The sequence below is a fragment of the Diceros bicornis genome, chromosome 1, assembly GCF_020826845.1.
Source record: "Diceros bicornis minor isolate mBicDic1 chromosome 1, mDicBic1.mat.cur, whole genome shotgun sequence".
Taxonomy (NCBI): domain Eukaryota; kingdom Metazoa; phylum Chordata; class Mammalia; order Perissodactyla; family Rhinocerotidae; genus Diceros; species Diceros bicornis.
In genome coordinates, this window is record NC_080740.1 from 2,927,857 (window position 1) to 2,941,216 (window position 13,360).

The following is a 13,360-nucleotide window of genomic DNA, read 5'->3' on the forward strand; positions in this document are numbered from 1 at the left end:
GCTACAGTTACTATTCTGTGGAGGAGGACATCCGTGGGGCTGTGTTGAAGTTCTGTAGTTATGAGTGATAGATAATGTCATTGAGGATCAAGCGTTCTTCTGTAAATCAGCTTGGGCTTGGCTGCAAAACACAGCAGGCTTGAAAATGCAGCTGTTAACTTCACCTTGGAAACCAGGGACTGTGCTGCCACCACGGAGGGAGAGTCTGAAGTGCCTGTTCCAGGGATGTCAGGTCATAACTGAGGCTCATTCAACCTCTGCCAACGATGCGGTGCATGGAAAGGTTTCCTCTGCTGTCTTTCCTCTCCTGCAGCTGGAATTATTCCCCAAATACTGACAGCAAGAGGAACCTGGGGCTGGCCAGAAAAGAGCAGGACCTCGGAGCTTTGTGAGAGTTATGAAAGTTTAAGTGTCATCGCAACTAGAGATTCCTGAAGTGGGAAGGAATACACAGACAGTATGAAATAGGTGTCTGCCTATTGCTAATGAGCTGATCCAGTAGGAACACTGGGTTAGGTTCCTGAGCATGTGGTGGATACACCAAGGCCCCCTGCACTGCTCGAGGCCCTGGAGGTCACTCTGCCATTTCTACAATCTTGGTTTTGGTAGGAAGCAGACAGGGCCTTGAGTATCTAGAAAATTGCCTCCTACCACATAAGATGGGTTCAGTAAATCCTTTTTGAATGAGTAAATGAATGAACGTGAGTGAGAAAGACAGCTTGTCACTGAATTTCAAAACAGAGACCTTCAATTATTGACAATATATGAGAAAACTTCAGGCCTCATTTCTTAGACCTTTATTCTTCTAAACAAAGTTCAGCCCTTTGCCTGTTATACTCTGTTAACCACAGCAGCCCAAAGTTCTTCCATAACTAATCTGAAGCTGATTCCTTTGCTCTGCTCCAAGGAGCGCTCTCACTCCCTTTCCCCTCTAAGAAGCGGGCGATTGCGTGAGGAATGATGGAGCGGGGCAGCAGACGCTTGGAGGACTTCCCTCTCAACGTGTTTTCGGTCACTCCTTACACACCCAGCACCGCTGACATCCAAGTGTCTGATGATGACAAGGCAGGGGCCACCCTACTCTTCTCGGGCATCTTCCTGGGACTGGTGGGAATCACGTTCACCGTCATGGGCTGGATCAAATACCAAGGTGTCTCCCACTTTGAATGGACCCAGCTCCTTGGGCCCATCCTGCTGTCAGTCGGGGTGACATTCATCCTGATTGCCGTGTGCAAGTTCAAAATGATCTCCTGCCAGTTGTGCAAAGAAAGTGAGGAAAGGGTCCTGGACTCAGAGCAGATGGCTGGAGGACAGTCGTTTGTTTTCACTGGTATCAACCAACCCATCACCTTCCACGGGGCCACTGTGGTGCAATATATCCCTCCTCCCTATAGCTCTCAAGATCCTGTTGGGATGAACACCACCTACCTGCAGCCGGTGGTGAACCCTTGTGGCCTCATACCATCCGGAGGAGTGGTGGCCGCCACGCCAAGCCCTCCTCAGTACTACACCATCTACCCTCCAGAGAACGCTGCCTTTGTGGACGACCAGGACTACGCTTCCTTCGTGGATGGTGGACATGACAGGTATGGTGTGTGTAGTGGGGACACTCCCCTTCCAGCTGTCACAGTGATGGTCTATGGCTGTGTTTGTTCTGTAAGGAAGGTGGGGGAATAATGTAAATCTCTGTGCACCTGTTGCCAGGATGGTGGCATCGGTTCTGAGAGTGGGCTGTGGGCTGTAATGCATCTGTGCCTTCTGCTCACATTTCAGGTCCAGCCCCGATGCTGAGCAGCTGGAAGAGACACAGCTGGGAGATGGGGACTCTGCCACCTTCTCTCCTCCCTCCTATGAGGAAATATACTCCCTCTCTCACCAGAGACTATGATGCCCAGGGAAAGGCACTGAAGGCATTGTTGCTGAAGACTGAAGTGTGCTATGCTCTGACCTTCAGAAGTTAGACAGCCGAGCAGCCCAGACAGCCTGACAGATACCATTCAAGGGGTGGGGAAAGGAGGAAGGGGAGGTAAAATGTCTCAGATTAGTAAAAGTTAGGCTGGGGTGAAGAAATTCCCTTCCAGTACAGCTAGAAATCCCCTGCATAAGGTCTGGGAGGAGGCATTTCACCTGTTTACCCACCATCCACCCCTTCCCCACCGGAAGGCACTCGTGTCTCAGTTTTAACTCTCGCAGCCAAGGGAGGAATCACCACTGCTGTGACTTTGGGAGTTTCCATCTAGTGGGAGTGGGGGGTGGGAAGGAAGGAGGGAAGAGAAAACAGCCTCGACTGGAGATGTTCTCAGCCCCCAGAGGGGATTGGCATGTCCCAAATAGCCTGGATGCCGTCCTGTGTCCCCTGAGGACTCTGGGTATCCTACAGGCTGCAAAAAAAAAAAAAAAAAAAAAAAAAAAAAAGAAATGAAATAAAGAATGTCTCCTGTTAGAAAAGTATTAGATACCTGGCTAAACTACATAAAATAAACAATAACAGGACAAGGACGTCAATAAATCCTAAGTTATCCCTGGATCACAGCGGCTCTGGGCTGCTGAGGTTCTCTTTGGCAAGGCTGACGCTCGATGTGTCTGGCCCAGGCCGGGATCTGGGCTGGGTGTGAACTACCCGGCCCAGCGGCCGACACAACACAGGCTTTCCCTACCACCTGGGGAGGAGTTCTGCTGAATTAGACAAAACAGAGCTGCCGTGTCGACACCTGGAAGATCAGGACTCATGGAAACAATCTTTGTGGCCAAGACAAGCTTACCTTCTTTATAAAAAAATCTCGGTGCCCTTAATCTGCCTGCTTCTGGACTGTGTCAGAAACAACCAGAACAGACTCACAGACTTTAGGAGAGACAGGTAAAACCATCGGGTTTTAAAAGAAAATATTTTCCTTAGGCTACAAAGGTAAGGTGGCTCAAGGTAAGAGAGGCTCATTCCAAAGGAAGAGAGGATGGAGCCAATCTTTCACGTTTTGGTACCATGTCTATATATGGAGTGATTTTTGCTAATTTTTATCAGAAGTATCTAGTTTTCCAAGAACATGATTTAAATAAACTTGGTATATTATTGTTGTGATTTGTGTTATATCTTAGGGACAAAATCTTTTAAAATGAGAATTCTTTTTCATGTTTGATGATAGAAGGTGATGGAAAAATATGATTCAGTTTTCAGAAACTAGCTTTATACTCAACTTTATTCAGGAAACACTGGATTCCTAGCTGAGGACCATGGGTTCTGGGGAGGAAGTTTTGTGACGGGACACAGCTGAGCGTGCCTACAGGCAATGACACTGAGCCTGCATGCCTGCCTCCCTCACCCCTCCCCTCCTCATCCTCACCCACCCCACAGCCCTACATTCCTGGACTGGGGTTACATGAGCATCAGGTGTCGCTCGAATTGGAAAGAGATGTTAGGACAGGGTGTGTGGAAGCTGGGCGGGTAGGACAGCCGATTTGTCCCGGTGATGCCAGGAGTCCATCGGCAGGGAGGGGCCGTGGGCAGTTCTCAGCTCCAGGCAGCAGAGTCCTTCAGCGCCCACTGCCCCTGTTCCAAGACAGAGAAAAAGTGCTAACATGGAGGTAATTGATGCTTCTGAAGACAACGCATCAGAGCTAGCGGCTCAAGGTGGGAGGCTGGCCTGCAAGTTGGGGGGGTCCCAAGATGGGAATTTGGTCATTCATTAACTTTTATATATTGAACACCTACTGTGTGAGGACCCTGGCCAGTAGGTGGGGATATAACAGTGAGAAACCGAACCAGCAGAAGAGTGGGTGTGGCTCTGCCCTCTCGGAGCTTCAGTCTAGTGGGGGATACAGATCCTGATCAGTTATTCTCTGACACCAATGAGGGACCTGGGATTTGGACGAGTCAGGAGGGTCCCCCGGGCCATTTGCCTGCGTAACCCCAGGGAGCACTGTTCACATGGATGGCCAGGTGCCCGGCGTCTCTGGACCTCTGAGGACTGTCCTGGGAGCTGAAGGAACAGTAGCCGATACTTAGATAAAGAGGAGGAAGGGGACGCCTGGCAAACCCCCCGAGTGGGAGGTGGTGTCAGGAGGCACCTCGCAGGCTGTGTAGACCTTATATCACTGCTGCTCCAGCCCTCAAACAGAGCTGCCTTCCACACCCGAGAAATTACACCCCCTGCTCTCCCGCTTTGGGACAACCTCACAATGCTCTCTATTTCTCTTTATTTGGGGGGTGCAGGGCCCAGCATGGCGGGAAGCCCCTGAGTGGTTCTTGGACTCTGACACCAGGTCTTTGCTTGGTCCCTTTGGCCAGCAAGGACACATTCCCAGCAAAGTTGCTGGTCGCCATGTGGCTATTTGCCTTTCATCAGTCTCTCTCCAGTATCTTATCAGGGTGAAAGGAGGACTGTGACCTGGGGATAGTGCACTGAAGTCTGGCCCAGCCACACGCTCCACCCTGAGATTACCGCTGTGAGAAGCAGTCCTAGCTTTGGGCACATGCTCAAAGATCCACTGTCTGGGCTGGAACCCGAGGGGCCTTGTCAGCCTCATCAAACACTTTGGTCTGTATCTGCGGAGCAATTGGGAAGCCACTGAACAGTTTTAATGAGGAGACAGCTGCGATCTGATTCTGAATGCTTATCTGTAGGACCAGACCCAGAGTTACACAAGGTGTAATATTGACCTTGCTGGCAAAGCTCAGGTCTAAGTGACCAGGACACTGGGAGACAGCCCTCTCTTCCGCCCTCAGCCTTTGGTGGGGCACTGTGGGTGGGTGTGCTCTGGCCAGCTAGATAGAATTCAAAATAAGGCTAAAAGGTCTTGTCAATCAAAGGAGATAGGTTTCTTAAGAACTTAACGTTACCTGGAAACATCTCCCCGGAGCTGATAAGGCCTGGGCCTCTTGACTGGAGAGACTGATGACAAAGATGATCTGATGGGGCAGGAATGGAATCATCCAGGCTTGGGAAATGAGGCCCAGCCACCAAGGGGAAGAAGCTTTCACAAAGCTCTTATGACTTCTTTCTCCCCTCGGGTGGACGGAGCGGCAGAGCTCTCTGCACCGTGGCTCTGCGTTACCCCCTTCCACAGAACTCCCCCCAGGAGGCTCCCGAGAGGTGGAGCGCTGCCCAGAGATGGCACCGTTTTCCCTTTGGCTCCACAGAGCCAGACTCCGGTCTAAGTTTCAAATGCACCAAGTGGCTCTCTGCTCCAAAACCAGCCCTTTAGATGCCCTCCCCACTCTTTTGGGGGGCGGGGTACAGTATAAAAATAAAGCCTCTTGTTTGTGAAGAGCTCCCTGTGGGTGTCTGTTTCCAGCTTCGACCTCTGGGGCTCATCATCCGCCTCGTTCACTGTTGGATCTCTGGGGAAGGGTCGTGATGAGCCCACACCCCTGGACGGCTGGTGTTTCTCCCCCAAACACAGGCTCCCCACGGTAATCACGGGGTAGACGCCTTCTTACCAGCCAAGCGGAGAGACTTCCTGCACACCTCACGGAGCGGCGCGGCCTGGTCCTCAGCAGTGTCCCCCTGTCACAGCCGGGGCCTGTTTGCGGAGACGGCAGCCCCCACCACTCCGCATCCCCACAGGCCCCATCCAGAGCCCTCTGCACGGCACGACCCACACTCGGTTCCCGTTGAATAACAAGTGTGAAATGAATACTCCTCAAACAGATAGCAAATGACCACTCTAGCTCAACTGAGCTGTTTTGTTGTTTTCTATGTTATGAAAATTTCAAACAAATACAAGAGTAGAGAGAACAGTATATGAAACCCCACGTAGCCATCACCCAGCTGCATCTTACGGCCTATCTTGTTTCATTTACACTCCCACCGACAATCCCTCTGCTGGATTTTTGTTATTTTTTTCAGAGTTTTTCACCTTTTTATTTTTTAAAGGTTTTTTTTGTACTCAAGTATAACTGACATACAACATTATATTAGTTTCAGGTGTACAACATAATGATTCGATATTTGTATAACTCAACTGAATTTTTTAAAAGCAAATGCAAACCATCAAATCATTTTATTCTAAAATATTTCATTGTGTATCTTTAAAAGATAAAGATTAAAAAAATACAACACCATTATTACACCTAAAAATTTTACAATACTTCCTTAATGTCATCAAATATTTCATCAGTGTTCAAGTTTCCCCAATATTCTCTATTTATTTTACCTCTTTGTTTTGTTTGAATCAAGGTCCAAATGAGATTAGCTTTTTGCTAAATGCATCCTAAACTTCTAGCTAAATTATATTCGGTTGGCAGACAGTTGGCAAACTCTTCATGGTAGCAGATTCGTATTTATTAAATTTCACTTTCCAAGCAAAAATGTTTTTCAAGATTTTTCACTTCATATCCCCTTCTCTGTCAGTTCCCTGAAACTCTAGTACTCCCCTGGAATTAGAAACTTATTTTTTCTACTTTTAGCATATTATTAGAGATTTTCTAGACACAGGCCTAGGAAAAAAATATACATGAAAGGAAAAAGAGATCTTTAAGTGAGTGTTTAGTTGAGAAATCTCTGTTGCAGAATAGATTCAAGAGTATCAGAAAACTGACAACATTTACCATTTTTGGCTTGGTCAGCAAAACTTTTTAGAAAAAAATGCTCTTTCCTTCAGAGAACATAAAAACTCCTTTGAACTTTTCAGAAGTGGGAACCAGGGCCTCCTCTTTGAGAAACAAGGGGCAAAGTCTTGCTCTACATCAAAATATGACCTGGTGCACTTTATTCCTCAGAGGTTATGGATGTGGGCCTCTTACCAGAGAGTTCTCAATTCTCCTCAAATTAAAAACAAATATATTTTCTGGACATGCCTACAATTCTTCCTTTTTAAAAGTGGATGTGTACGTGTGTGTGTGTGTGTGCACGCACGTGTGTTCACCTACACTCTCTTATTATGGAACGTGATTTACGGATTTCTTGCCCACTTACTACTTGTAAATCATTGAAAGTTTTATATCCCCAGCAGTCAGCAGTCGGTTATAAAATCAACAGAGGGCTGTACTAAATAAACCTTTGCTGGACTGCTCTTAAGAATTGATGACAAATCAGAGAGAGAGGACAACTCCACGGGAGTGCTTCTCCCCGCCTCTGGGGCACCACGAAGGTCTCAGATAGGGGAACTGTATTTGTCTTGAGCTTTTAAGAAGATTAATAACCAGATAAACTGAGAAGGAAATCAGCTTTCTAGGTTCCAGAAGTTTTCTTATAACAAAGAAGTTGTCCTCTGGCACCAAACCTACACGTGTGTAAATCATAGACGTAAATCCGTGTGCTGGAAGCTGTGCTTACACACTAGGGGCTGAAAACGAAGTGTATGTAAGAAGATAGAGCTTTTCCTGTTTAAACTTTCCCATCTATTAGTTTAAAAGAATAAATTTTTAAAAAAGGGGATACATCTGTGTGTGTGCTCTTTTTAAAAAATACATAAAAAGAATACCTCTTGAAGAATACGTAAGAATTGGTAATAATCATTTCTAGGGCAGAGGATGAGAGTCTTTTTCTTTACTTTACTCCATGCTAATTAATGAATTTTTTTTTACCATGTTCATATATTACGTGTTCATAAAGTTATCTTTAGAATAGAGGAAGAAGAGAAGGAAATGGTCTCTTTCTCTGTACTTTTACTGTTAACATCATCTTCTTGAGTCCTAGAGTAAATGATTTTCATTGTTGCTGCTGCTTGTATATGTAACAGATAAACACACACGATACGTAGATACAAATGTACGTATACGGACATCTCTGTGGATGCAAATACACTGTAATATGAGTGACACTTTTACACAGACACACACATGCAAGGTCTCCAGGGGACGGAGCTTTCATCGTGTGTGTGAAAGATTTTTCACATACCATATATGTTGTTGCTCAAGTCCTCTGCTGGCTAATGTGCGACGCTAGGTAAACATTGACCAATGTCCAGGTCACAGCTGCACAGTTACGAGTCAGATCCCACATTGTTCTTTTTTGGATAATTTTCTCAACTCAGCCTCCACCTCCACACCTGGAAAAGCTTCACTTACTGAAGAGCCACCACTTTGTACCTTCAGAGGTGAAGCTGAGAGTAACCCAAGTAACCTGACTCCTCCTCAGAAGGAGCTCCAGGATTGACTCTGTGTGGTTCTCACTCCAGGTGGGTGTGGGACGGAATCAGCCCCTGCCCCTTTCCCTCCTGGTCCACCCGCTGTCGGCTGCGGCTCCTCCTCCTGGGCCTCGGGGCTGTGGGATCCCACTTCTGCCAGGGAGGACACTCTGATCCCTCAGCAGTCTGTACAGAAGAAGCAAAAACATGCTTGGAATTTTCCAGAAGGCAAATAGATGGCGAAGGGGAAATGAAAAGCTCCATCAGGTGTAGACTGAGTGTGTCTGCGCCCCGTCAGAGCCTCTCGGAGGCCACAGGGCTGCCCTTTGGGCCACCTTTCTGATCCCTGTGCTCAAGTGACAGCAGACTGACTTCCCAGCTCCCTCTGTGGTCCTGAAGGCCGGTAGCGGGAGGTACCAGGGTTATTCAGACTTGGGTACTTGGCAGACATTTTCTCAAAACTGGATAAAGCGAGCTTGTCACTTCAAGGAAAATAACTGACAGTCTCTGTTACCAATGATAATATTCAACCTTTCAAGTGAAAATTCGAATTTTTGAAAACCTTTCAAGTGAAAATTCGTATTTGTCATTGTGAGCTTGACAATTTCTCCAAAAGTGGACTTTTGAGATCAGAAGTGATACTAAAAATGTGATTTTTATATACCTGAAACTAATGTAATGTTATATGTCAATTGTATCTAAATTTTTAAAATGTGGTTTTTAAAATATTATATAATGAAATGTGTCAACATTTGAAAGGTCTGCATAACTCAGGGAACAAATCTTTCCCACATGACCACTATATGATATTACAAAATCATGCATTCAATGTGAAAGATAGACCAATGGACTTTAATGTCATTGGTACAAAATATTCACTGATACAATTTCAGATTCCACATTGCAACCAGCCTTTAAGAAACTACTGCATGAGTGTTGGTGTAGTATCAAAGAGTAATATCTGAATAATATAATAATATCTGAAAAGCTTTTAAAATACCGTTATATTTTCCAACTACATATCTGTGTGAGGCCAGATTCTGTTCATATAATTCAACCAAAGCAACAGATTAAATGCAGAAGCAGATATGAGAATCTGGCTGTCTTCTATTATGCAGGATATTAAAGAAATTGCAAATGGAAAACAATACAACTCTTCTCATTTTTTTTGTTTGCTTTGGAAAAATACATGTTATTTAACATGTAAAGGGTTTATAATTGTAATTTTTATTTTTATTTTACAATTTTTTGGAGTGACATCAGCATCATGGCAGAGGGAGCTTCTCGCATTGAACTCTCCCCTCTAAGACACAACAAAAAGGACATTCATATTCCAACAGAAAGTATTCACACAACACAGAGGACATCTGAGGCAACCACACAGCTGTACACCCGAGGACTGAGGTGCTGGAATACCCAGAGTAAGTGGAAGGAGGTAAGAGGTACTCCCTTCCTTCCCCAAGGACTGCGACTCAGAGACTGAGACCTCGCGGCTCTTGGGGGGGGGCGGGGAGGGGCGGCTCTCCGTGGGAAAACTGGCACTCTCCTAGATCCCTCACAGCCCACTGTGGGGGCGTCCCCCTACATAGGGGGCAGAACTGTTTCAAGGGTACTTTTGACAAGCTAGCCCTTCAGGAGAGCAGAGAGTGACAGTGAAGTGAGAAACCTCTGGGCTCAGGGAGGCAAAAACAAGCGCCCCCCCCACCCCCCACCTGCCCACCTGGGGCTGTAGCACAGCAGCCCTGCAGCCTCAGTTCATCAGCCCTTCAGCTCCACTCTGGCCCCAGCCCCAGCAGCGGCAGCTCCCCAGAGCCCCGGCACTAGTGGTGGCAGCATGCCTGTGCTCTGGCCCTAACGGCTCAGGCCCAGTTACGCCCTGACCCCAGCTGCTCTGGCTTGACCACACCGTGGTGCTAGCTGCATCGGCTTGACCACGCCCTGCCCACAGCTCCTTCAGTTCCATCACGCCCCGGCTTGGCCACACTCATGCTCCAGCTGACTTGGCACCAGCTACTTCAACCCAGCCGCACTCCAGCTCCAGCTGCGTTGACCCAGCCATGCTCCAGCTCCAGCTGCTTCTGCTCAGCCACACTGAAGCTCGGCTGCATTCCAGCTCCAGCTTCTTCGGCCCACCTGCACCCGAGCCCCAGCTGCTTTGGCATAGCCATATTCCAGTCTCAGCTGTTCCCACACTCCAGCCCCAGCAGCCTCCACTCAGCTGTGCTTCAGCTCAGCTGTGGGTGGACCAGAGCACCTGCAGATCAAGGTGGGCACAGAATACACAGCTCTTGATCCCCACCCAGGGGTGGCAAGAGGAAACTGTGATCAGATATTTTCACTAAGAGGAAAAATAAGCCAACACCAACGGGCACTATGCACAAATATATTAAATCTCCAGACCAAAAGGAAAATGACAAGCACCCAGAAGTCAACCCTGAAAGCACAGGAATGTATAACCTTAATGACAGAGAATTCAAAATAGCTATCATAAAAAGCTCAACGAAATACAAGAAAACACAGATGGACAGTTCAATGAAATCAGGAATTTCTTCACAAAAGAGATTGAAACTATAAAGAAAAACCAATCAGAAATCTTAGCGATAAAAAACACAATAGAGGAGATAGAGAAAAATCTGGAAGCCTTAAGCATCAGAGTTGATAATACGGAGGAAAGAATTAGCAATATTGAGGACAGCCATGCAGAAATGCTCCAGATGGAGGAGGAAAGAGAACTAAGACTAAAAAGAAATGAAGAAACTCTCCGAGAAATATGCAACTCAATTAGGAAATCCAACATAAGGATTATAGGTATTCCAGAGGGAGAAGAGAGGGAAAAAGGAGGAGATAACTTGTTCAAAGAAATAATAGCTGAGAACTTCCTAAACCTGGGGAAGGAGCTGGAAATACCAGTGAATGAAATCAATAGATCTCCTAAATATATCAACATGAAAAAAATCCTCTCCAAGGCATATAGTAGTAAAGCTGGCAAAAGTCAACAACAAAGAAAAAATATTAAGGGCAGCTGGACAAAAAAAAAAAAAAAATAGCATACAAAGGAATTCCTATCAGGCTGTCAGCCAATTTCTCAACAGAAACTTTACAGGCTAGGAGAGAGTGGAATGACGTATTCAAAATTCTGAAAGACAAAAACTTTCAGCCAAGAATACTCTATCCAGCAAAAATATCCTTCAGATATGTTGGAGAAATAATAACTATCCCTGATAAGCAAAAGCTAAAGGAGTTCATTGCCACAAGACCTCCACTACAAGAAGTGCTCAAGAAGGCCCTCATGCCTGAGGATAAAAAGAGAAAGGGGATACAAAGTTTTGAACAAGGAGGAAAATAGGTTGACAAAACCAGAAAAATCGCAGCTCTCTATAAGAATAGATTAGCAAACACTTAATTATAAAACCAAAGATCAAGGGAAGGAAAACACTAGAAATAAATATAACCTCATAACTTTAAACACAAACTCACAACACAGGATGGAATAAGTTGTGACAACAATAACTTAGAAGGGGAAGAGGAAAGGGATTGAATCGACTTAGTCTAAGGGAATAAGAGGCCTTTAAAAATGGACTATCACATCCATGAGATTTCTTATACAAACCTTATGGTAACCACTAACCAAATAATCAGAACAGAGTCACACATGATAAATAAAGAGAAAACTAAGAGAACCACCATACAGAACTACCAAACTGAATTGGTAGTCCAAAACACATAGGGCGAGAAACAAAAGAAATACAAAAGAACCAGAAAATGAGCAATAAAATAGCAACATTAAGCCCTCATAGATCAATAATTACCCTAAATGTAAATGGACTGAACTCTCCAATCAAAAGACACAGAGTGGTGGGATGGATTACAAAACAAGACCCAACAATATGCTGCTTCCTGGAAACACATCTCGGCTCTAAAGACAAACAGAGGCTCAGAGTGAAAGGATGGAAGACAATACTCCAAGATAATGGCAATCGAAAGAAAGCAGGTGTTTCCATACTTACATCAGACAAAGCAAAGTTCAAGATAAAACAGGTAATGAGACACAAACAGGGGCAACATATAATGATAAAAGGGACACTCCACCAAGAAGACGTAACACTTATAAATATATATGCACCCAACACAGGAGCACCAAAGTACATAAAGCAACTATTAACAAAGCTAAAAGGAGATATTAACAACAACACAATAATAGTAGGGGATCTTAACACCTCAATTACATCAATGGATAGATCATCCAGGCAGAAAGCCAATAAGGAAATAATGGACTTAAACGAAAAACTTGACAAGATGGACTTAATACATATATATGGAGCACTCCATCCAAACACAGCAGATTACACATTCTTCTCAAACGTGCATGGAACATTCTCAAGAATAGACCATATGTTGGGAAACAAGGCATGCCTCTATAAATTTAAGAAGATTGAAATCATAACAAGCATCTTTTCTGACCATAATGCCATGAAGCTAGAAAGCAACTACAAGAAAAAAGCTGGGAAAGTCACAAATATGTGGAGACTAAACAACACGCTACTGAACAATCAATGGGTCATTGATGAAATTAAAGGAGAAATCAAAAAATATCTGGAGATAAATAAAAATGATAATACACCATACCAACTCATATGGGATGCAGCAAAAGTGATCCTGAAAGGGAAATTCATAGAAATACAGGCCCACCTTAACAAACAAGAAAAAGCTCAAATAAGCAACCTCAAACTACACCTAACAGAATTAGAAAAAGAAGACCACACAAAATCCAAAGTCAGCAGAAGGAGGGAAACAATAAAAATCAGATCAGAAATACATGAAATGGAAACAAACAAACAAAAAACTGTACAAAGGATCGATGAAACAAAGAGCCGGTTCTTTGAGCAGTTAAACAAAACTGACAAACTCTTAGCCAGACTCACCAAGAAAAAAAGAGAGAAGACTGAAACAAGTAAAATTAGAATTGAAAAAGGAGAAATTACAATGGATACCACAGAAATGCAAAGGATTATAAGAGAATACTATAAAAAACTATATGCCAACAAATTGGACAATCTAGAAGAAACAAATAAATTCTTAGACTCATACAACCTCCCAAAACTGAATCAAGAAGAAATAGAGAACCTGAATAGACCAATCACAAGTAAAGAGATTGAAACAGTAATCAAAAAACCTCCCCAAAGATAAAAGTTCAGGACCAGATGGCTTCTTTGGAGAATTTTACCAAACATTCAAAGAAGATTTAATACCTATCCTTCTCAAACTATCCCCGAAAATAGAGGAAGATGGAACACTT

At 44.7% G+C, this 13,360-nt stretch overlaps 1 protein-coding gene across 1 annotated transcript; it reads left to right on the forward strand.

The window, feature by feature from the left end:
• Positions 1-951: 951 nt before the first annotated feature.
• TMEM174 (transmembrane protein 174) lies at positions 952-1,888 on the forward strand. The gene is made up of 2 exons (XM_058550309.1): positions 952-1,586; positions 1,774-1,888. The coding sequence occupies exons 1-2, from the start codon at positions 958-960 to the stop codon at positions 1,886-1,888; spliced, it is 744 nt and encodes a 247-aa protein (XP_058406292.1). The 5' UTR covers positions 952-957.
• The last annotated feature ends 11,472 nt before the right edge of the window (positions 1,889-13,360 follow it).

Excerpts from the sequence above, each read along its gene's own strand:
- TMEM174 (XM_058550309.1), top strand. The coding sequence starts at position 958 with ATGATGGAGCGGGGCAGCAGACGCTTGGAGGACTTCCCTCTCAACGTG. Across the intron at positions 1,587-1,773 it reads GTGGATGGTGGACATGACAG|GTCCAGCCCCGATGCTGAGC; the intron begins GTATGGTGTGTG and ends CTCACATTTCAG.